Source organism: Thamnophis sirtalis, unplaced genomic scaffold (assembly GCF_051295495.1).
Source record: "Thamnophis sirtalis isolate CommonGarterSnake01/CBP01778 unplaced genomic scaffold, rThaSir2_p1.2 scaffold_4, whole genome shotgun sequence".
NCBI classification, from domain to species: Eukaryota; Metazoa; Chordata; class Lepidosauria; order Squamata; family Natricidae; genus Thamnophis; species Thamnophis sirtalis.
Window position 1 is genome coordinate 105406431 of NW_028261384.1, and position 23872 is coordinate 105430302.

Genomic DNA, 23872 nt, shown 5'->3' on the forward strand with positions numbered 1-23872 from the left:
CAATGGATCATTTGTGCTACTGAATTGTGCCGCAATTTATAATCAGTCTGTGCGATTTTTTTACAGAGTTTCGCTATTTTCCAGATGTCCCCGCCACAACATCAACCGGAAGTCTTGCATCCTATTATTAATCAGATCTGACTCTTCTTAGTTTTTTAAAGCTCTACCAAAGTTAATTCGGTACTGCCCCATGTTAATATTATTGCTGTTGGATAGCAGAGACCTTTTCAGTAAAGAATCAACAAAATGAAATAATCTTTTTTTTTATTTACTTTTCTAATAATTTTGTAAGTCATTTTCTTCCCAGTCTTCAGGTTCTCATTGCCACCTCCCAGCCTCTGCCAGTCATGAGTAAGAGAATGGTAGTATACACAATCTTGTATGGTAGTTGTAAATTATGGGATGGTTCAGTTCCAGCTGCTGGGTAGTAATTTGGGGTTGTTGATTTTGGACCTTGGCACTAAAAGTCATTGTTGCTATTGAGAATAGTAGAATGCACTGTCTCTCACCACTATTTGTTGTATATAATATTTATAAAAACTTTTAAATAAGAAGATAAAACTAAAATAAATTAATGTATAATAAGGAAAAAAGAAAGACATTAAAGAAGCAAAAAGTGCAAAGAAAAAATTTGAAAAATAGAAAAGAAAGAAAATAATATAACGAAGTTTCTTCTGATATCCTTCACAGCATTTATAAGTACAAATATATTATAACCTCTCTAAGTTACATCACATTATTATTCTTTCTATAATATATTCTGGTCTAATCTTCAAAACCATAAATCACAGATTTTTATTTTTATGGGGGGAAAGTCCGTAAGTAGCTTCCAATCAACAATAAATGTAGCTTTTTTTCTCTAAACAAATAATCTATCTGTCTCTCAACACCATTCATACTGATGATAACAAACAAATATACAATTCTAGATAGTAAAAGCTGCACATTAAAAATGAATGCTTTTTTTTATCAAAGAGCAAATAATCTCAAAATATTTTTTTTTTTTGCTTTCTTGACAAAAATTGTTAATGTTCCTTTATTTCTGTTTTCTGCCGGGCTAGGAGCCTGTAAATTTCATCTATAGCAACAGGCAAAATAGGCATTTTCTGCCTCTATGTTTTCACAGTTGCGGGTAACAACCATTATACTTTATCCCTGAAAGATAGGGGTACTTTAACATCAGTAATACCTCTCACTAACAGTTGCATATAGCTGACAGCCTCTATCTTGAGCATGGCCAACTGTAGACCTCAAGGCTAGAAAAAAAATTGTTAGCTTTTTGGAACTTTGCGTGATCTGAGATTCATTTTTTTCCTTACTTCTCTTTCTCTTTTTCTTGCAAGCTGCTGTCCCAGTTATGTGTGACCTCCCTGCCTTGGGCAGGTAGACCCCTCTGTTGCCGCCGCCGCCGCCGCCTCTCCTTCTCCATCATGTGCTCACATGAAGGTATGAAGAGCTGCTGCTGCTGCTGCTGCTGTTAGCACCATCGCCGCTGCTGCCACTGTTGCCAAGAAAAAATATGGATGGGAGATCCTGGACATACCGACCAATCAACTAACCAACAACCAACCAACCAACCAATCAACCGTGTTCCTCCCAGGTGCCCTCTTCCTAGTAGCAGCAGTGGTCGATGGTCAATGATGAACTCAAAGGACTCAAGCCAAGGAGGGGCTCCTTCCCCAGTTGCAGAGGGAAATGGCCTTCCACCTCGGCCTCTATTTATTGTTGTTGTTTGTTCCGGGCAGGGACATAAGAATGTGAATGAGAAAATGTGGTTGCCCACGCATCCTATCCCGCTGCTGTGCCACCAGGTCTTTCTGGTGGAGCAGGGGGAGGAGAAGCCTCTATTTCCTGTTGCCATGTGCCACATATTGGACCAAGCAGCCCATCTTGGCCAGTTCCCCTTCCCTGCCCTGCCATAGGTGCTAAATGTTCCGCCAGCACTTTTCCTTTCCTTTCCTTTGCATTGCTGCTATGAAGGGGTCCAGTTTCATCTCCTGATGACAAAAAAATAAAGATGGTTGTTCAAAGGCCAGTTCTTCCCTTTCCCTCCCCCCCCACCCGCCCTTTCCCATCCTTCTTCTCAACAAGGGAAGAGCATGGAAGCCAGGAGGAACAAAGCCAGTGTACCTCCCTCTGCTCACACCCACCCCAAAGAGCAAGTTGCCCCCAGGCCTGATACACAGAGCTTCAAATTTTGGATGCCTGCTTCTTCTGTCCAGAAGCAAGTGCTTCTCGGCACAAGTCAACAATTAAAAAGAATCCCCCCTTTCTCTTCTTTTCCCCTTGCCTTTGCAGCTCCCTGTTCCTCCAGATGAGAGAACGCCTGAGGAGGAAGGAGGAGGAAAGAGGACTAGAAGTTGTCACCCAAACTCTCTTGGTGCTGGCATGAAGCAGTACCAGTAGATAGGTGGTCCATCTGGTGTGATGGAGCATCAGTTTTTTTTTTCTTTTCCTTTTTTTTTATGAGAGCAGAGAGTGGGGAATTCAAGTCCGAGATGCTCAAACTGGAAAGAGTAGACCTCAGCCTGTGATGGTCACTGGAGTTAGGACTCTGGACTTTATTGATATGGCACACAGATCTCCCTTCCTCCAAGACTATTGTAATATAAGAGTTGTATTTTCTGTGTATATCTGTGCTGTGGAATCTCGTGTAAATTGAATTTCTTTTTCGACCGCCATTACAGGTTCTCTGTTAATTTAATAATGTGTCCAGCTACCCCTCTGCCCTGCACGCCAATAATTTTTATTTGATGTTTATATATTTCCACCTTTCTTTTTACATTTTTATTTCAGTTGTTCCCTCCAGGGAGAATGTGTGGGTGTGAGGGGGCAAAGCAAAGGGGTAGTTTTGCATGAAAAAAAAAATGGGTAGGGGAGGGGAAAAATACAATCTGGGAAATCAAATCTGTCAGGGAGATTGTGAGGGGTAAGCAGGAAGCTGAGGTACTGGAGGAGCTATCTTCTGGTCCCCTTCGTTCCCGTTTGCTTCCAGGGAAGGCAGAGAGGGAGGGTTACAAGGGGAGTGAGCTAAGAAATGTTTTTTTTTAAAGGAAAAAAGAAAACAAAGTTTGAAAACGTTTTCTAGGATCTGCAGATTTTTCTTTATGAGCGAGGTACAGAATTGACAAAAGGATCTCTGTCTGCTTTCTGTGAGGCAGTTCCTGGCATTCTTTGCTTCCACTGTATTCTAGCCTTTAAGAGCCCACCATTCTTCTAACAGAACCAGGTGTTGGAGCAAGATTACAACGCTCTCTTGCTCAGCCCAGCACTGCTTGTTTTCAGATCCTGCACCCAGAGCCTCGCCTATGGCACTGCAATACTGTAAACTACTTTCAATACAACCAGCATTTAAAGAGTTAAGATAGCAGTGGGAAGCATAAGGCTTATAGATACATATACTGCTTTTATTGTAGATACAGGAAAATAATAATGTGGAGCAGCTACCACAGATCTAGAAATTCAGTACATAATAGTGCCAGAATTTAAATCTTAGGTCTTTTTCTTCCACTTTTATTTGGTAACAAGACTTCTTGCCGCTTATTTCTTAGTCTTTGAAGGGAAGGGCACCAGAGCTACATCTTGCTCTGGTCTTTAGAATCTTGTTTTCCCTTTCCAACGTTAGCCTTTCCACCTGGCATGCCACCACTCTACTAATAATATGGTGCGTTCTATGATGTAATCTCAGTATTGATACAAAAGGACCGGGAGCCACCAAGGATCAAGTTCCTACTTGGCAATGGAGTTCAGTGGGCGACTTGGGGCTACTTGCCATTTTCAACCCAAACAAACGTACAGGAATGTTGTAGCAATAAAAGAGTGTGTGCTGCCCCCCTCTTTCCTGTCACCAACTCTCCACATGGCATATTTCAAGAGCTCCCATCCCCAACTAACCCTTCCACTTTTAATACTCCCATAGTTTTATTTTTCCATTTCTTCTCCTACCTTCCACCACTAATGTCTCAATGCACTCTGTCGGCTCCCCTGATTTTCATAGCACCTTCCCTGTCTCGGCTGTGTTTCAGTACTATATCTCCTATTCAGAAGGCCTTGTCCATTAAATCCAAAGTCTATTAAAATTGAAATCCATTGAACAGTGGGTAAGCAAGCAAAGAAGCACCCAGAATGTGGAATTTAGTGTCTTTCCAGACTAAGCAATTCTTAAGCAATTACCTTGAATTTTTCTGAAGCAATCACCTAATGCTAATGAACTTCATGTGTTGTTCAGATGATAATTCCTCTACTTCTAAAAATCCCCATGGTTTTATTTTTTTTTCCTTTTTACCAGGATGCGTGGTTCCACAAGGCCATTGGATTTCTTGTGGAGGAGCCATCCATCTAGAAGTGTCCTAGTTAATAATCTCCAAACTAACATAATTGGAACAATAAGAAGAAGTTTAGGTTTTTATTTTTTTCCTCCTGGCATCTGGTTAATACTTTGTGTGCTCATTGAATTCTTTGAAAACAGGATACATAGAAGTCAAAAGCCTTCCGTTCAAAGGCTTTGGGTTTTGGCAGCCTCTCTTAATGTCCAAGACTCAACCCATTGCTTTCTTCACCTCTTCAGTGACAACTACTTTCCTCTTATATTAGAGGGGGGAAAAGATATGTCCAAGAAACACAGACTTGGGTTCTATTATCACTGGACACCAATATGGTTAGGCCCCTTTCTCCCTATAATCAACTCCACTCATGGTCTCTACAACTCTCTATAAATACACTGTTCTTTTCATAATAAGGATGGGCCTTGTGTCAGCTTTCCTAGTAGCACTTCAACATCTGCTCCCATCAGATCATAGGTCTGCATTAGTGCTCAGATTGTGTATTCTGGTAACTTGGTACCATCCGCAGAATGATCTATTGTGGATATATCAGATATAGGCTGCAAAATGAAGAGTGCAGTATCTTTTTGCTTCCAGTATACAATGGCTGTCAGGATCTGCCTAGCTATAGAAGTCCTACTAACTTCAGAAACCCACATTGGAAGCAAGTTTTATTTTAAAACACATTAAGTGGTCAATTCTCACTAAAAAGGTGCCACTCTACAGAATTTTAAAATATAAGGGGTGGCTTTCTTTTCCTTATGCAATACAGAGGATCCAAGGAAGAACTAATCAAAGACAAAAAGCACAGAAACAAGACATTGCCCTATTATTCATGTCGTCCCAAAGGTTTCCTCCATTTAATGAAGAAAAAATAGATGCCCCTTTCCCAATTCCCTAAAATGTTATCTCCTAGGATGACCAAATCCCTTAAGGCCACTTCATAAAAGGGAAGGCTATGGAGAAAACACACAGCAAGTTTAGAAGCAAGTTTTAAAGTTTATTGTTCATGAAAACGAGACAAAGTGAAGGCTATAAATTAAATTTAAAAAGTCTGGAGAAGAGTATCCATCATTGGAGTGGAGAGAGAAGATTACTTTTATTTGAACCAAAGCAGGTGAGTCTCAAAATCTGAGGTCACAAGGAAGCTCAGATTTGAGCTTGGAGTCTATGTAGCACATTTGTTTTCAGATTCTGTTCACACTTTACTTCTTGAAGCAGTAGGTTCTATCAACACCCCCTGACCAAACTCACTCACTCTTTTGTTTTGATCTTGTTCAAAAATCTACATCTGAACAAGAGAGACAAACCTTTAATTAACCTCAGCCAAGTTCTGTTTTTATCCGCACTCTCAGTCTGTGGGATTCAGTACTTCAGCTGGAGTTCCCTATTTGGTTTAATGGATCCAATTTTGGCTTCCTGAGATTCAGTGCAATGGCCAGACATCAGATGCAGAAAAATGGTATGATGCAAGAAGAGGAAAGATGATAAAACAGATCATTTGTACTATTTGTCAAGTGAGGGATGCTAGCTAATATATAAGCAAAAATGGCTGAGAATGGAACACAAGGGGGGGGGCTGTAAAATAACTCATTTCTTAACACCTGGTTAAGAAGATTGCATAGAATTCTGTAATTGTTTTTTTTTTAAAGAATAGGGTAGATAGCCTATGGCTGACCCTATGCGGGGGGGGGGGGGGGGGAAGAAAGTTACTTCTGGGTCAGCATTAGAGTGTTGGGCAGAATATTTTTCACCAAACCAAATCACAATTCAGAAACAAACATTGATGCAAACTCACACTAGCATGAATCCTCTCCTGTTCTGGCTCATTCACTAAGACCAGAGGTCTTCAAACATAGCTGGCTGGAGAATTCTGGGAGTTGAAGTTCACAAGTCTTAAAGTTGCCAAGTTTGAAGACCTCTGACGGACTTCCTCTGTCTGGTATTTTCCATTGTAGCTGACATTGAAGTTGCACTCTTACAAATCTGGAGGTCATGAGTGAGGGAAAACAACTACAGGATGAATAGTTGACCTATTGCTCAGAAATAAACTTAAAGTGTGATGAGGTTCTTAAACATTTAATTGCCAAGGAAATACAATAGACAATATGCATTCCTTAACTCAAGGTGAAATATCTTGTTTAAAATTTGATCTCACTTAACATGCCCTGGCATGCATAGGACAATCTCCCTGCCCAAATAAAAACCCAAATGCTCAACAAGACAACAGTTCTATGAGTCTTCATCCCAGTAGGAAATTTATTATTATTATTATTATTATTATTATTATTATTTTAATCAAAAGCAATTTTAAAAGGTAGATTTTTAGCAGCAAATAAAGAAGCTGTGTAGATGATTTGTTACATCTCTCCCCTTTTTTTTAGCTCACTTGGTATCAACTCTAAGCTTCTTGGCTGCCATCTGAAGAAAGATACCCCCCCCCCTCCCACCTAAGGACAAAATCAATCTTAGGAAGCTTTTTGCAAAGATGAGGAAGAGGAAAACATTGCTGAAAACAACAGCCATATATTTGCCCTTGTTTACTGTTTGGCTCTAAAAGTCAAGGTGTCATCATCTCCCCTAATTTTGTCTTATCCAGAAGAGGGCGCTTCAGTGTTCCTGCTGCTCAAATATGGTAGTGATTGTCCTGCAAAAGGAAAGAAGATTATTTTGTTCTTGATGGTGGTGATTTCCCATTGCATTGTTATTACTATAATTTTACATAACTTTATTATAATGCAGCAATGACTTTTTAAATTTACATCCTGTTCCTCCTAGAAATCATCAGAGCAACACTCAGATAAAGGAACATTACTTATCATACTCAAGGCTGACCCAAGTTCTAAATGGAAAGCTTATTTAAAAAATCAACTAAAACCAAGGCTGCAAAATCAGATCTGAAGAGGAAAAAAAGGTCTTTGTGCTACTATGGAAGGAGGAGGTTCTCACTTACTGAAATAAGGCTCCAGATAATTCATCTACGATGCTTCCTGCATAAAATAGAACAAAACAGAGGTTCAGGTTTCCAGAACAAGTTCAGGTAGATAAGGAGATTGATTGTTAATTTGCATCATCTTGTCTCCAAAAAGCATACATAGGCTGGGTTCATACATCACACCAAACCTTGCCACATGCATGCTGAATAATCTTTTCTTCATCAAATACAGCCTGATATATACTGTAGTTCATTGAATAAACCACAATTGAATGAATTTGCATAACAGACAACTCTTCGCCATCATTTAAAAACTGCAATGGCTGCAACCATGTAAGATGCTAAGCTAAATAAAATATATGGCTTAGTGTGATACAGTGTGTAAATTCAATTATGGAGATGTCGGGGGTAGGAAGGGTTAGGGTTAGGTTTCTTCTCAATGACTTGAGAGATAGCAACTCAACTGAACTCAGGTTTAATTTTTACACCCTGACTGTATTTGACATTCCTGTCCATTAAACAAAAATAATAATAATAACCTACAGCTCACCTGGTGCACAGGCTGTCTCACACACAGGACAAATGTAGCAGAAATGACAATACTGTGTGAAGAAAAGAACACAAGTGTGATAAGGTTACTGAACATTCATGAAGCCAGACTTGCAGGAGAAGAAAGAGAAGAAATTATGGAGGCAGAGAAACTGAAATACCAACCTGGCAGCTCATACAGTAGTCACTGCTGTCTCCATCTTTACAAGGGCACTTGTCACACTCCCCACAATGCTGAAAACAAAGAAAGGGGAGGAAGAAAAGAGGTAGTAGGATGCTTAGTTGGGGGGGGGGGTGAAATGTCGAAATGTTTGCAAAGATCACTCAAACCCAGTAAGGATTATAGATAACCCTCATCCCTGCACCCTGGAAGAATATGGGTGGAGCAATGCTCAAAATGACAGTATAACAGAGTTCGAAGTGACCTTGGTGGTTTTATAGTCCAACCCTGTGCTCAAGCAGGTGACCCTATACCATTTAGACAAATGGCTGTCCAGTCTCTCCTTAAAAACCTCCAGTGCTGGACAGTAGTAGGATTCATGTTTTTTTTACTACTGGTACTGTGGGCGTGGTTTGGTGGATGTGGCATGATTTGGTGGGCATGGCTTGCTGGGCATGACAGGGAAAGGATACCTTAAAATCTCCATTCCCTCCCCACTTCAAGGGAGGTTACTGCAAAAATCCCCATTTCCTCCCAATCAGCTGGGACTTGGGACAGCAGAGAATAGATGGGGCTGAGGCCAATCAGAGGTGGTATTTACCGGTTCTCCAAACTACTCAAAATTTCCGCTTCCAGTTCTGCAGAACTGGTCAGAACCTGCTGAATACCACCTCTGTTGCTGAAGCACCCACAACCTCTGAAGGCAAGCCCATTGCACTGGTTAATTGCTCTTAATGTCAGGAAATTTCTCCTTAGTTCTAGGTTGCCTTTTTTGTTTTTGTTTTCAATTTCCATCCATTGCTTCTTATCTTGCCTTCTGGTGCTTTAGAACAGTGGTCTCCAACCTTGGCAACTTTAAGACTTGTGGACTTCAACTCCCAGAGTTCTGGAACTCTGGGAGTTGAAGTCCACAGGTCTTAAAGTTGCCAAGGTTGGAGACCGCTGCTTTAGAAAATAGGGTTGACCCCTTCTTCTTTGTGGCAGCCTGCATATTCTGCTGCATAGGAGGGCAGCAGAATTGATGTATTAATTATTTCAGCTTACATACTGGTTCATTTGCCAAAACTCTGAACAATTTACAGTAAATAACACAAAACCAAAGCATAGGAAATCAATAACGGAACTATAATAATAGTAAAGTTTTAGAATAGACACTTTACTGATGTACTGTTTAAACTTCAGAAGTATAAGCATTTGTTGAGGAGCAGGGCAGTTCGCTATTATAATATTGTATATTTGTATATTTGCACATGTGTACATACACACATACAAATAAATACTCTAAATTTAGATATGCCAGTGCTTTAGCACATATGTATACTAAAAAAAACCTTTAAAAGCCATATTCAACAGATCTATCCAAACTGCAGGTATATATTAAGGGTCTGCAATGATCAAGTTGCACCTGTTGGCAATGCCTTAAGGAAGATGGATTTTTTTTCTTGGTCTCACATCTGATTTAAAGAGGTGCTGACATGCTCAGCCACATGCATGCTGAATAATCTTTTCTTCATCAAATCCAGTCTGATATATAGTTTCTGTCTGTCTGTTTCACTCTTGCTCTTCTATCTCTCTACTGTATCTATCATCTACCATCTCCCTCCATCTCTTTACCTAATCAATATATTTATGTCCATACACACACACACACACATGCGCACATGTAATCTGTTAGTAAATAATGTAAGTGAAAAATTAATTTTAATAAAACAGTCTTGAACCAAAGTGTTTTTCTAGTTTCTTTTCCTTTGTTGCTTTTCTTTTTGTTCTTTTCCTGCTGATGCTATTTAATACCATTTTAAATAGCATAAATATATAGCAAAGATTTTCAGCAGCTTTCTAGAATAAATATGAAGCTAAGCGGGCGGGAAGAAACAAGCTAATTTGCTGGTGTTACAAAAGTTTAACTATCTTTGGAAATATGGTCAGTAAATCTGTGCCGGGTGAATTATCAGAAAATGTTGTGTGTATGTGGTTGTATACAGACATACCCAGACATATAAGACTATTTTATTGTTTTTTTAGAGCAAATTCTGAGCTCATCTACTTCATATATGGATACTATATAAGCAGAAACAGAGTGCATATGGCAAGGGAAGGACAAGCTACACGTGCCACATTCCTATGTGACTTGATCTTTGCCTGCCAAATTACTGCCTATGAACCAGACTGTTTAGATGAGGAGCAGACCTTCTTCGTTGATAAGAAGCAAATGGAATAGACTTTCAGCATAGACCTGACCTAACCAAAAATAAGGAGAGAAAAGGGGGAGAATCCATGCCACAGTGCAATTCCCAATGCTTTGGTGGAAAGATAGAGGCACAGAAGTCATCCTTGTGAACTGTGTATTATGTAATGCTCTCAAATTAGTTTAATGTGAATGAAAAGCCATTCCGCTTTGGGATTAGAATAAGAATAAAGAACCAGGGATCCTTCAGAATTTGCTGAATGAGAACTTTTACCAACTCTCAACATGGGCCATATTAGTGGAGGCACTACAGGTCAGCAACCTGTAGTAGGCTCCTAACTGGGAACAATAAACTATCAAAATCATATGCAAAGGTTTTCCTGCATTACCTTGCAGAAGGCACAGTAGTGACAAACAGAACCTGCTTCATACTCATTGTCTTCGCCTTCTTCCTCTTCATCCTCATCCTCATCTTCAAATGAAAAGAGAAACAGAGACAGCTCCATTATGGTTGTTCTCTGGTTTTTTTTTTGGTAAGCTACTTCTAGAGACTATTAACAGAGTAAGAAATGGGACCCAGAGAGCAGGGACTGACAAGAGATGGTTGGATTTTTGAGTTTTCTAAAGAAAGTATAAACTTCATTTGATCTGAAAAGAGGCTGAAAGCCAAGAATAAAAGAATTAGATTATTTACCTCACCTTACCACAGTACTGTAGTAGATCTAATTTATACTATTTACAGATAGTGTGACCTGCAGTGCTATAATTCCATGCTATAACTAAATTCAATTATAATTCAATTACAGCAAGTCTACAATTGTTGCAATTATAAATATGATAGCAGCGCTCCAATATTTGAGGGGCTGCCAAAAAGAAGAGGGGGTCATCTTATCCTCCAAATCACCAGAAGGCAAGACAAGAAACGATGGATGGAAACTTAATCAAGGAGAGAAGCAACTTGCAATTAAGGAGAAAATTCCTGAAAGTGAGAACAGTTAACCAAGTTGCCTTCTGAAATTGGGGTGTTCCATCACTGGGGGCTTTTAAAAAGAGTCTAGACAGCCACTTGTCTGGAATGGTACAGGGCATCCTGCTTAAGCAGCGGGTTGGACTAGAAGACCTCCAACATCTCTTCCAGCTTTGTTATTCTGTAATTCTGTTATGGATGCTGTAGTCCTTTACACTTGGGCTGACAAGTGGGTAAAAGCTGGAATAGGCTCGGAGATTGGATTGATTGGAACAAAATTTTCAGGTTCTCTGAGAAAGGAGACTATGATGGCAACTGAAACATGTATTGTTGGCTTTCCTCATTATATCTGCTTTTTTCAACACATTTTTTTCCCCAACCAGCTGTTCTCCAGATTGTAGGTATCAAATTTCTTGTTCTATAATGGCTTGAGACAAGATTTCCCCCATCAATCATATACCTCCCCACAATATTTACACATTTCTCACCTTCTTCCTCTCTGTGGTGCTTTTTGGCTTTTTCTTGGGCCTCATGTTTGTGATGCTTTTGTCTGTGTCGTTCATGCTTATGCTCATCCTTCTCCTTAGAAAGTACTTCATCAGACTCTTTTTCTTTACCATCATATTTACGATGGTGATGATGGCTACTTTGGTGATGCGACTTGTGAACTGTATCTTTATCATCATCATCATCATCATCATCATCATCATCATCATCATCATCACTATCATTGCTTTCTTCTTCTTCGTCTTCTTCTTCTTCACGCTGATGGTGATGCTTATCATCATCGTCAGCATGCTTTTGGTGATGACGTTGATGATGACGAACATCATTGCCATCATCATCATCATCGTCATCGTCATCATCGTCATCATCGTCATCATCGTCATCATCGTCATCATCGTCATCATCATCATCATCATCATCATCGTCATCATCATGCTCTTCATGATGTCTATGATGGTGGTGTTCGTGTTCATTATCATTATTGTCATCACTGTCATCATCTTTATGGTGTTGGTGTTGGCCATGATGGTCATGATGTGACTGACTGTCATCATCATCTTTATCGTCGTCATCATCGTCATCGTCATCATCATGCTTTTGATGATGGTAGTGATGCTGGTGTTCATCATCATCTTCTTCATCATCATCATCATCTTCTTCTTCTTCCTGATGCTGATGGTCTTCAGGATGGTGCCTCTCTTGGTCCTTATGGTGGTGGTGGTGGTCTTCATGATGTTCCTGATGATCATCATCATCATCATCATCGTCGTCGTCATCGTCATTGTCATCGTGATGATTTCCATGATGTTTATCATGATGATGCTTATCATGACTTTCATCATCATCATCATTACTATCATCATGGTGGTGATGGTCTATGTGGTGATCAGCACTATGAGGATGAGGATGTTCCTCTTCATTGTCATCATCTTCATGTTGAGAATGATGACTTCCTTGGAAATGTCCAGCATCCTTATCCTGAGCAGCATGATGGTGAGCATGTTCATCATCATCACCATCATCTTCTACATCTTGATAATGGTGTGCATCGTGGTGATGCTCTTTGGGATGATGATGTTCATTTCCATGGTATTCTACATCGCTGTGGTGATGCTGTTGTTGACCTTGTGTTCTAGGAAGCTGGAATGAACAGAGGAGGACCAGAAGAAGGCCAAGCATACAGACTTTCCAAGAAGCCATGGTAAAAGCCTTGCTGCTTCCACCCAGAATTCTTAGTGGAGATCCCAAAGACAGGCAATCAGGAAAAACAGACAGCGCACAAGGAGAACTCAGGGGTAGAATACTGTTTCCAGTTAGGGCTTATGTGAGTGACGTTTGCAGCTGGCCTAGATTAGCCCTTCAGCTCACAGCCAATAGCTGCCAGGCCCGGCCTCCGGGATAGATGAGAAAATCAAGCCATGGGCTTCCTGCCATGCCCTTATATGACAACACTGGGCTGGAGTTGGGAAGCAACATTAGGGAACTAAACTCTTTGCCATACTGCCAATCTATTATTAGCTGCTCAGAGCAACTGCACATTAGTCCCTCAAAGTAGAAGCCAGCAAGTTTTAGTGCAATGAGAAACATGAGCTACAGCTCCTAGGTGTGTATCAGACTGAGAAGTGTGTAATCTAACAGAATCCTGGTTTCTTTGATTGTCTGGGATTAGACGAAGGGAATCTGTCCTTGAAAGGAGAAAAGGATCTTGTGGATTTAGAGCTGATAGCGGGATTTCATTCAACCAAACAGCCTAGAAATTGGGCTGGAGAAGATGGTAAAAGAATAACAACAAGTAGCTTGTTCTAAGTGCTAGTGTGTATATGTGTAATTATTTTCATTGGAATGCTGGAACATGACCATTTTAGTTAAGATTGCACTAAAATAAAACAACATAGATACATTGTCAATATTTCCTTCTTTGATTTCCTGGTATTGGATGAAGGGCAAGGCTGGCATATTTGTGAATATCCAAATAGTGAAGTGCATGAATAAGAAAAGATTGGAGTATGATGTAAAAAGATTTGGAGGGTGAGGTTGAAGGGAATCATGTGGTCAGAAGTTAAAGAGATGGTCCAGGGTATTTAAAGAGGGAGAGAGTGACCTGGAAGGGACACACATTCTCAGCAGTCTCAGGAATGTGCTGATGGGTCCTGGGAGCTGAAACTGAATCCAAAGGGCCGCCTGAGATCTATAAATACCTGTGCAGCTCTACCACACTCCTACTGATCCTGGTGTTCTGTTCTCTCTATGAGAGTGGAAGAAGGGCCCATAGCAGGTTGTGTCAAGCTAATCAGACTCTTCAACACCACCAGACTCTAGGAGAGATTTAAATGTAGTGTCTTTTGGGCTTAGGCACGGGGATAAACTACTCAGGTATATATGCTATACCCAAATATCAACACAAAGCGCAAAGGAAAATTCATGCAACAAGACCTGATGAACAGTCTGCTCTTTTCCACAACCCGCTACTCTTCAGATGTCTTTGGAACATTGCTCCCACATTACCCCAAAGGTGCTTTTTCAAAAGGCAACTGGACTTTTCCTTGAAGATGTTTCACTTCTCATCCAAAAAGCTCCTTCAGTTCTGATTGAAAAATGAGAAGTGAAACATCTTTAAAAATCCAGTTGCCTTTGAAAAAGCATCATTGGGGCAACCATGATATGGGTGACTGAGAATCTCCATAGATACTCCCCCCATTATTTAGCTAAATTGATTCCCAGCACATATATAAGATACTTCCCAGATTAGGGAATGCTGATTTGTGACAATCTCTTTTCCTTTTGTTCTTTTCCTTTTGCTCAAGTTTCTGAATTAGCCTGTCTGTGCTTGCTTCATCAGAGAATCCTATTTCTTTGGCACCTAAAGATAGGAATTGCTTAATCTTTAATAATCTAGACCAGGCCCACCTAATAAACAGGCTAAAGCTCAGGCTAAACTTCAATAGCCTCAAAAGAGACAATCAAAAAGAGCCAAACACTCTTCGCAACCCAGATGAGCAGATTGAACGCTAGACCAATAAAAGTAAACAATATCCCAATCAAGGAACTATCAACAAGACAAACAAACTAACAATAAATGACAGCCTAACCAAGGAACCACCAAGAACACTCCCACCTACAGTGATAGGGCAGGTCACTAGTATATATAAAAATAAGAGCAAACCCCACTCCCTCCTAGCACTGATGCTGCTGCCTTGTTTGGTAATGAAATATCTGCAAGAAAATCACCAATTTCATTGTGTATGAAGGACTTGTCTAGACCTGGAATTTAAGATCTCTTTGAAGGTAAAAAAGGGAAAGCACTAACTGCCAAGAGATCCCACTCTGCAAATAATCTCTCTGATTCTGAATAATTCTAGCTACATTTTGTAGTTTATGTGCCAATGATCTGAGTTCTTAGCTAACTCCGGCATCTCTGCTAATCACACACAAAGCCGGATGTTTAGGGTTAAGTTTGCAAGAATTCCTGAACTAAAGGAATGAATGAGAGACAGGAAAAGATCAAACTTTTAGTTCAAATCAATGCTTTTCATCAAAATGGAAACAACAAATCCCCATTTTTCAAATGGTGGGTTTTATTTTATTTAAAATGTATATTTTCCCCCACATGAAGACACAGTCTTTCAAAGTGAGACTGCTGAGTGCCATTATGTAGAAGAATTAAAATAAATGAGTTGCCCCAGTGATGGTACCAAAAGAGGAAAATCCTAAGAGTAGGATTTTTAGTGGGATACATTTGGCCTTTAGATCAGGGGTGTCAAACTTGCATTGTCATGGAGTTGTCACTGACGTATCATGACTTCCCCCCTTTGCTAAATTGGGTGTGGGTGTGGCCAATGTGTGATGCATGTGGCCCGCAGGCTGCAAGTTTAACACCCTGTTTTAGATTGTACACCGGAAATGTGCTAAAAACCTAACAGATCTGGACAAAAATGAAATTTGATTTAGTTAATATGATAATTCCCCATGTATTAGGCCTGCACGTTAGTTAAGAAAGAAGCACAACTAGGAGTACTAGTTCTATATTTATTGCAAAATTAACTGAATATTGCAAGATTGAAAGTATTTCTCCTCTCATTTTATTCTCCGGAAAACTAGAGAAAATCCCTTCTAAGCTAGAGAGAGACAACAATCACTGGTTTCATTTGAGATGATTGTGAATTTGCATACAGATGGAAGGTTGAATAACTGGCCCTGTGGTGCAGCTGGAACAATCTGGAATGAACACACTTAAAACAGTAGAGATAGTAATAGATTTTAGGAGGCGCCCTCCTATTCTACCACCTCTTACAATATTAGACAACACAGTATCGATAATAGAGATTTTCAACAATAGAGAGCTTTCTGAGTTCTATAATCTCCCAGGACTTGAAATGGACAACTAACTCCACTCCACTTCACTCCACTCTACTGAAATATTTTGCACACCCTCCCTTTTTCAATGGACTGAGAAAGCTTCAACACACTGGTCGTCTATTCCAGTGTTTTTCAACCACTGTGCCGCGGCACACTAGTGTGCCGTGACATAGTGTAAGGTGTGCCGTGGGAAAAACACTTTATATATAATCAATATAGGCACAGAGTTAAAATTTTTTAACATTTTCTAATGGTGGTGTGCCTCATGATTTTTTTCATGAAAAAAGTGTGCCTTTGCACAAAAAAGGTTGAAAAACATTGGTCTATTCTACAGCTCTCCCTCCAGTCTCTCAGAGTCATTCGGCATGCTATTAAACCACATCATTTCTCCCTTTTGCCACATTTTAAAGAATGAAAAGTATTCTTTTACAGGGAAAATATTTAAAAATCAAATTAACTATCTCTGCACTGTTGTTAATTTTTCCTTAACCATTAGCATAATCCACAATCGATAAGGCTGGAAACTATGTTGCAAGCAAAGATAAATACTAATGAAGGAAAATATTGTAGGTTAGGGTGAAATGAAGGCTGGTAAGCAATGATGCTGTCATCAAGTTTGGGTAATGAAATGTCACCAAAAAAACAACCAAATTCAGAGAGCACCAAGGACCCCTCAAAGGTAAATAGGTAAAGGTAAAGGTTCCCCTCGCACATATGTGCTAGTTGTTCCAAACTCCAGGGGGTGGTGCTCCTCTTCATTTCTAAACTGAAGAGCCAACGCTGTCCGAAGACGTCTTCGTGGTCATGTGGCTGGCATGACTAACACCACTGGATGACATCGCCAGGTCTCGCTGCTTTAGCAGAGTAAGGAAGATACTCAGAGATGATTCACACCCTGGTCAGTGTCTCTTCGCACTTCTACCATCGGGCAGAAGACATCGAAGGATAGCCAGCTGAACAAATAGGTTTAAAAATAGTTTCTATCCTTGGGCTGTCAGACTCTTAAACACAACCACAATCACTCCACGCACACACGTATGACTAGTTTTTCTTTTTCTATCTTTTTTTCCCCTTTCCCCTAATTATTTGCATTGGTATTATTCTTTATATTATTTATGTTGTTTGTATTTATTGTGATGAATTACACCAGTGGGCTAAAACCAATTTTGTCACATTTATTTTGTAAATGACAATAAAGGCTATACTACACTATACTATGACTAAACGCCGAAGGTGCACAGAATGCTGTTACCTTCCCACCAAGGTGGTTCCTATTTCTACTTGCATTTTTACGTGCTTTCGAACTGCTAGGTTGGCAGACTCTGGGATAAGTAGCGGGCGTTCACCCCGTTACATGGCACTAGGGATTTGAACCACTGAACTGCCAATCTTTCTGATCGACAATCTCAGCATCTTAACCACTGAGCCACCGTGTCCTTCAAAGGTAAATTACATTGTTGCAAAAGATTGCTGAGTCAGGCCCAAATAATTGACAGCAGAGCTAAAACTGATTGAATCAAGTAAAAGAGAAAATCCCTTACACAAACTTTCTTGAACTCACAAATGAGTTACCCCAACTTAATCCACACACCAAAGAAAAGTATCTGTAAGCACAAGAAAAGTTAATTAAAAATTGTATTCACTAAAGTTACATGCTCACCAAATTAAATATCATATAAGATACATACATACTCATATACTACACCTCCATAAAGATCACCTTCTTTATAAATATTTCTAGCCTCTGTACCCCTATTTGTAGCCACCTTTCAAGGGCAGATTCCTTTCTCTTGAAATGAACTACCTTCTCTCCATGTAGCGTGCTTCTCATTCTTCTTGTGAAACTTGGGTTTCTCTTGACAAAATTGTCAACACAAAAGGTTACAATGTGGCTGTAAATCTTATCCCAAAGAATTTCATGAATTGCAGTTATGCCTTATTTCTTTGGAAGATGCTTCTTCCAATGAGAATTTGCAACAGAAGACAGTGCCCCACTTGAAGTAATCCACAGTATCAGATAGCAGTGGCATGCAGTGGGAATGCTTGGAAAAGAGGTTGGTGGCCTGGGTCGCTGGTACCAGCAGCGACCCAGGCCTGCCATGCTCCCGAACTGGTTCGTAGGCACCACCACCTTGTTTTTGCCTTCTGTGCATGTGCAGACAGAACTGAGCATGCGCAGGATGCGTCCCTGAGAGAACAGGCAGCAGCGGCAGCCAGAACCCACCCCTGGCTTGGAAGTATTGCTTTCATATCTTCTCAAACCATAATCATTTCCTGTGAGGTCATAAAAGCTGAAGTTAATCAGTGATATAAGTATAAAGGAAATGCTTGGGGCTGAGTGAAAGCTATACTTCCATTCATGCTTAATTTGCAATAGATCCCATCAAAACCAATTAGATTAGCTTCTAACTAGAGATGGACAGAACTGAGTTGAAAGTCCTCTTTTAGACACATGGGCATCTCCAAGCATTCTTGGCATTAGAACAAAATGCTTTTTCCATAGCCTGACCGACACCCTTGATTTAAAGGTAGACTCACACTGCCTGCCTGAAATAAAACAAACCCTCAGGAATGCTCCAAGGCAAATTTTTCCCAGTGTTGCCAATCAAAATACACTGAGGAGCTAGTCTTCCCACTTTAACAATAATAAGAAATAAAATGGGATAATTATTGAGGAAATGGGGAAGGATGCAAATGAAAGACGATCGTGCCTTATCTAACTAGCCCAGTGTTTCTCAGGCTCAGCAAGATTTATGATGTGCAGAGTTCCCATAATGGATGGATGGGAATTCTGGGAGGTGGAGTCCACATATCTTACATCTGCTGAGCGGAGGTGGTATTCAGCAGGTTCTGACCAGTTCTGGAGAACTGGTAGTGGAAATTTTGAGTAGTTCGGAGAATCGGTAAATACCACCTCTGACTGGCCCCACCCCCATCTATTCTCTGCCTCTGAGTCTCAGTTGATTGGGAGGAATGAGGATTTTGCAGTAACCTTTCCCTGGAGTGAGGAAGAAATGGAGATTTTACAGTATCTTTCCCTTGCCATACCCAACAAGTCACGCCCACAGAACCAGTAGTAAGAGAAGCCCACCACTGCTGCTGAGTCTGAAAAACACCGCTCTGGCCTTCCCTGGTCATAATATTTCAGGAGTAGAGCATAGTGATTATCCAGTAATAATTCCCCTTAGGAAGTTTCACAAGAGAAATATGTTCTCTGACAACCAGAACAGACTTTGCTAGGCTACACAGCAACACAACATAACTTTCAGTGCTGCCATATTTCAAAAATATTATTCCAGAAAGTATTGGTGAGGAAAAGAAAAGCATGCAGATTATATATCAGAGTGGTTAAAAACAGTTTTAAGAAAAGAATTGCTCAAATGAGAGTGACAGGTGTTAATTTGAGAAGCCCCAAGCAGCCTATACATTTCTATTTTCCAATCCTCAAAACTTTCTCCCAGCTTTGGCAAATGGTTAAAAAAATACTAAGGTTAAAAAAAAAATCAGCAACTCTTAATACTTGATATTCTGAGGCAGGAAACTTGTAAATACTCTAGCTTTATCCCAAGCAACACACATTTAAAAATAAAAAATAAAATAGGCAAGTACAAACCTTGAGGAAGAAAAAAAATCTGAACAATTCTGGCTTTACGCATAACTTTTCCACATCATAACTTTTTACCTCCCTCAAAATAGGTTTAGCAAATGGTGGCACACTTACTACTTAGAGAGCCAAGAATTGGAATCTCTTATAACTCTTTGCTCCCATCTAGTGATCATTGGATTCTTACAGCCCACATATAGATACTCAATTATAAATTCATGTATATTCAGGTAGTACTTGCTTAATGACTTAGTAATCATTTAAAGTTATGACTGGGATGAAAAAATAACTTTAAGATCAGTCTTTGCATTTACGACAATTGCAAAAGCCCTGCAGTCAAGTGATTGAGGCGTTTCACAATGGAAGGATATTTTCAACTGCTACAATATCCTGCAGTTCACAAAAATAACAAATGGAGAGAAAATGAAATTGACATATAGTCTATTTCTATTGTCTGTGATATTTTATTGTCCAGTCAATGGCATTCCCCCACCCGAACACACACCAAATCCCCCAGTCACATGCCCAAATTCATACAACAACCTGCAGTGCTAAAGTTTAAAACACAATTGCACAATTAATCATTTTAACTGAATTTCTCCAGAGAAATAAAGCTTCCTACAGGCAGAAAAATAGCATATAAATGCTATTAAAATATATTTATTAAAATATATTTCCCCTATTTCTCTTAAAACTGTCAATATAGGAGAGTGTTTAAAAATATGATTCCATAGTACAAAATTTTCACCACATTCTGCTGAATGCATAAACTCAGTATAATTATTTCTTAGGCTGGCTGCAGTAGTTATGGTCCAAGAACAAAACTACACAATGCATCAAATATTTATTATGCTGCTGTTTATTTTTTAAACAATAGTAGGCAGCCAACTTATTGTTTGGATAGTACAAATACATACAGCTGCCCAACTATTTTATTTGAATTACATTAGCCGTCCGGACTCCTACGGGATTGGGCAGCATATAAATTTATTAAATTACAATTAATTAATTACAATTACATCCTGCCTTTTTCCCAGGAACTAAAAATGATTTTACATTTCTTTTCCTCTTATTTTAGTTTAGTTTAGTTTAGTTTAGTTTATTGGTTTTGTATGCCGCCCACTCCCGAAGGACTCGGGGCGGCTTACAATAAAAAGGGAAGGGGGATAAATAAGACAAAACAACAATTTAAAATACAACAACATTCACAATTAAAGTGGGGCTGGATACATTCAACAGCCCCAGGCCTGCCGGAACAGCCAGGACTTAGTAGCTTTACGGAAGGCCGGGAGGGTAGTAAGGGTCCGGATCTCAACGGGAAGGACCGGAGCTGCAACAGAGGCCCTCCCCCGGGGGGTCGCCAGCCAGCATTGGCTGGCGGATGGAATCCGGAGAAGGCCAAGTCTGTGCAATCGAATCGGTCTTTGGGAGGTAATTGGCAGGAGGCTGTCTCTCAGGTAACCAGGTCCGATGCCATGCAGGGCTTTAAAAGTAACGACTAGCATCTTGAAGCGTGTCCGGAGACCAATGGGCAGCCAGTGCAGCTCGCAGAGGATAGGTGTAACGTGGGTTTACCTAGGTGCACCCACAATCGCTCACGCGGCTGCATTCTGGACTAACTGAAGTCTTCGAACACTCTTCAAGGGCAGCCCCATGTAGAGTGCGTTACAGTAAACCAGTCTTGAGGTGACGAGGGCATGAGTGACTATCTGAAGGGCCTCCCGGTCCAGGTAGGGTCGCAATTGGTGCACCAGGCGAACCTGGGCAAAGGTCCTCCTGGTCACAACCAACAAGTGACTAACATCAGCTGTGGATCCAGAAGGACTCCCAAATTGTGAACCCTCTCTGAGGGGCGTATGATTTCACCCCCCAGGCTAGGGGATAGAATACCTGGACCATTTTTGGGAGAGAGCATCAATAGCCAATCGGTCTTGTCGGGATTGAGTGCAAGCTTGTTCGTTCCCATCCAGACCCTTACAGCCTCTAGGACTGGCGCATCACTTCTACTGTTTCACTGAGTTGGGAGGGGCGGACAGATACAGTTGCGTGTCGTCCGCATATTGGTGGTATTTAATCCCATGCCATCGTATGATCTCACCCAGGGGCTTCATGTAGATGTTAAATAGGAGGGGGGACAGGACCGAACCCTGCGGCACCCAAAATTGAGGGGCCTAGGGGTTGACCTCTGCCCTCCAACCAACAGCGACTGCAACCTGTCCGAGAGGTAGGAGGAGAACCACCATAGGACAGTGCCTCCCACTCCCACCTCCCGTAACCATCGCAGAAGGATACCATGGTCGATGGTATCCAAGGCCACTGAGAGGTCAAGGAGCACTAGGATAGAGGAGTGACCCCTATCCCTGGCTCGCCAGAGATCATCGATCAGTGCGACCAAAGCAGTTTCCATGCTGTAACCAGGCCTGAAACTGGACTGAAAGGAATCCAGATAATCGGTTTCATCCAAGGACCGCCAGAGTTGAAAGGCCACCACTTTCTCAACAACCTTCCCTACAAAGGGGAGGTTGGAGACTGGATGATAGTTACTTAAAATGGCTGGGTCCAGAGAGGGCTTCTTCAGGAGGGTTCTCACCACCGCATCCTTTAGGAGGAGCGGGAAGGATCCCTCCCAGAGAGAGGTGTTAACTATCCTCTGGATCCAGCCACATGTCACCTCCCTACTGGTCGAGAGCAGCCAGGAGGGGCACGGGTCCAGTATACAGGTGGAGGCACTCACTGCTCCCATGGCCTTGTCCACTTCCTCAGGAGCGACAAGTTGAAACTCGCTCCATAAAATCCGCTCAAGACCTTCCCCCAGTACCTCGGCTGGTACCATGCAATTGGAGTCCAGATCTGTCCGAATCCAAGCGACTTTATCCATTAGAAACTGAACAAATTCCTCAGCTCTACCGTGTAAAGGGTCGCCCGCCTCCCTCCCTTTCAGGAGGGAGCGGGTTATTCTAAACAAGGCGGCTGGGCGCAATTCAGCGGATGCAATAAGAGCGGCAAAATGCGCACATTTCGCCCGTATTGCCACGAGATAGGTCCTGATAAAGGCTCTCATCAGTGCTCAGTCTGATTCAGAGTTACTGGCCCTCAAGCGGTGCTCTAGGCGTCTCTCATCTCCCGGAGTTCCTCGGTAAACCAAGGAGCCTTCCTGGATCCGCAACCTCGGAGAGGCTGCAAAGGTGCAATCCGGTTTAGAGCCCCTGCCGGCGCTGTATTCCAGGCAGCGACTAAGGACTCCACCGGATGGTGGACGAGAGCGTCAGGTATTTCTCCAAGCGCCGTCTGAAATCCCATAGGGTCCATCAGGCGTCTGGGGCAGAACCAAATCAGTTCCCCCCCACTACAGTGGGGGATTGGTTTCCGAAAGTCAAGCCTCAGTAGGGAGTGATCAGACCATGACAAGGGCAAGATCTCAATGCCCTTCAAATCTAGATCACGTCGCCACTGCTCCGAGAGGAATACGAGGTCAAGTGTGTGACCCGCTGAGTGAGTCGGACCCCGAATGACTTGGGTTAAGTCCATGGCTGTCATGGAAGCTATGAACTCCTGCGCCCCATCAGAGTGCTTGCCGAGCAAAGGCAGGTTGAAATCCCCCAGCACCATAAGCCTGGGGAACTCTACCGCCAGGTCGGCTACTGACTTGAGGAATGAGGGAAGGGCTGTTGCAACGCTATTGGGAGGTAGGTACGTTAACAAGAAGCCCACTTGACCCGCGAGGTTCAACTTCACCAGCAGGGACTCACACCTGACAAGCTCTGGAGCAGGGATCCTACGAGGAACTAATGACCCTCGGATGATGACAGCCACTCCCCCACCCCTTTCTGGGGCCGCGGCTGATGAAGCACCTGAAACCCTTCTGGGCACATTTCAGTGAGGGGAACTCCTCCCTCCGGGCTCAGCCAGGTTTCAGTAATACATGCCAAGTCTGCCCCCTCGTCTAATATTAGGTCCCGGACGAGGGGAGCTTTGTGAACCACAGACCTGGCATTTAGCAACAACAGCCTGAGACCAGGACCCTGACAACTCTCGCAATCTGGTCCTGGAGGGGAGCTAACAGGACCGGAAGGGGAGATTGCTGTGACGTAGCGAACCCTCCTTCCCCGATAATGGCTAGCCCTGAAGTTCCCGTTGTACCTGCCCCTCCCCGTAATGACCATATTGCTCCAGCCCACCCCCGCACCCATAGACCCCATTTCCCCTCTCACAGCCTCCGCTCCTTCCGGCAGGCGATTTATATCAGTCATTCTAGGACGCAAGGTAGGCCTGGGCCCCCTACAA

The 23872-nt window shown here is 41.7% G+C and overlaps 2 protein-coding genes across 8 annotated transcripts in view; one reads left to right on the plus strand and one right to left on the minus strand.

Moving 5' to 3' along the window:
- The window catches only part of PPFIA3 (PPFI scaffold protein A3), a 65382-nt gene extending 62675 nt beyond the window's left edge, over positions 1–2707 (plus strand). For all 7 annotated transcript variants that reach the window (XM_087713671.1, XM_014065529.2, XM_014065544.2 and 4 more), the window contains one exon: positions 1344–2707. The gene's annotated coding sequence lies outside the window, so the exon portion shown is untranslated. The remainder of the gene's footprint in view (positions 1–1343) is intronic.
- A 3898-nt stretch (positions 2708–6605) lies between these two features.
- Positions 6606–12935, minus strand: HRC (histidine rich calcium binding protein). Its single transcript, XM_087713672.1, has 6 exons — positions 11610–12935; positions 10544–10626; positions 7972–8040; positions 7808–7859; positions 7276–7312; positions 6606–6969 (listed from the first exon to the last, which is right to left on the minus strand). The coding sequence occupies exons 1-6, from the start codon at positions 12826–12828 to the stop codon at positions 6933–6935; spliced, it is 1497 nt and encodes a 498-aa protein (XP_087569798.1). The 5' UTR covers positions 12829–12935; the 3' UTR covers positions 6606–6932.
- Between the last annotated feature and the right edge of the window lie 10937 nt (positions 12936–23872).

Excerpts from the sequence above, each read along its gene's own strand:
- HRC (XM_087713672.1), bottom strand. The coding sequence starts at position 12,828 with ATGGCTTCTTGGAAAGTCTGTATGCTTGGCCTTCTTCTGGTCCTCCTC. Across the intron at positions 10,627-11,609 it reads GCACCACAGAGAGGAAGAAG|ATGAGGATGAGGATGAAGAG; the intron begins GTGAGAAATGTG and ends TTTCATTTGAAG. Across the intron at positions 7,860-7,971 it reads ACTACTGTATGAGCTGCCAG|TATTGTCATTTCTGCTACAT; the intron begins GTTGGTATTTCA and ends TTCTTCACACAG.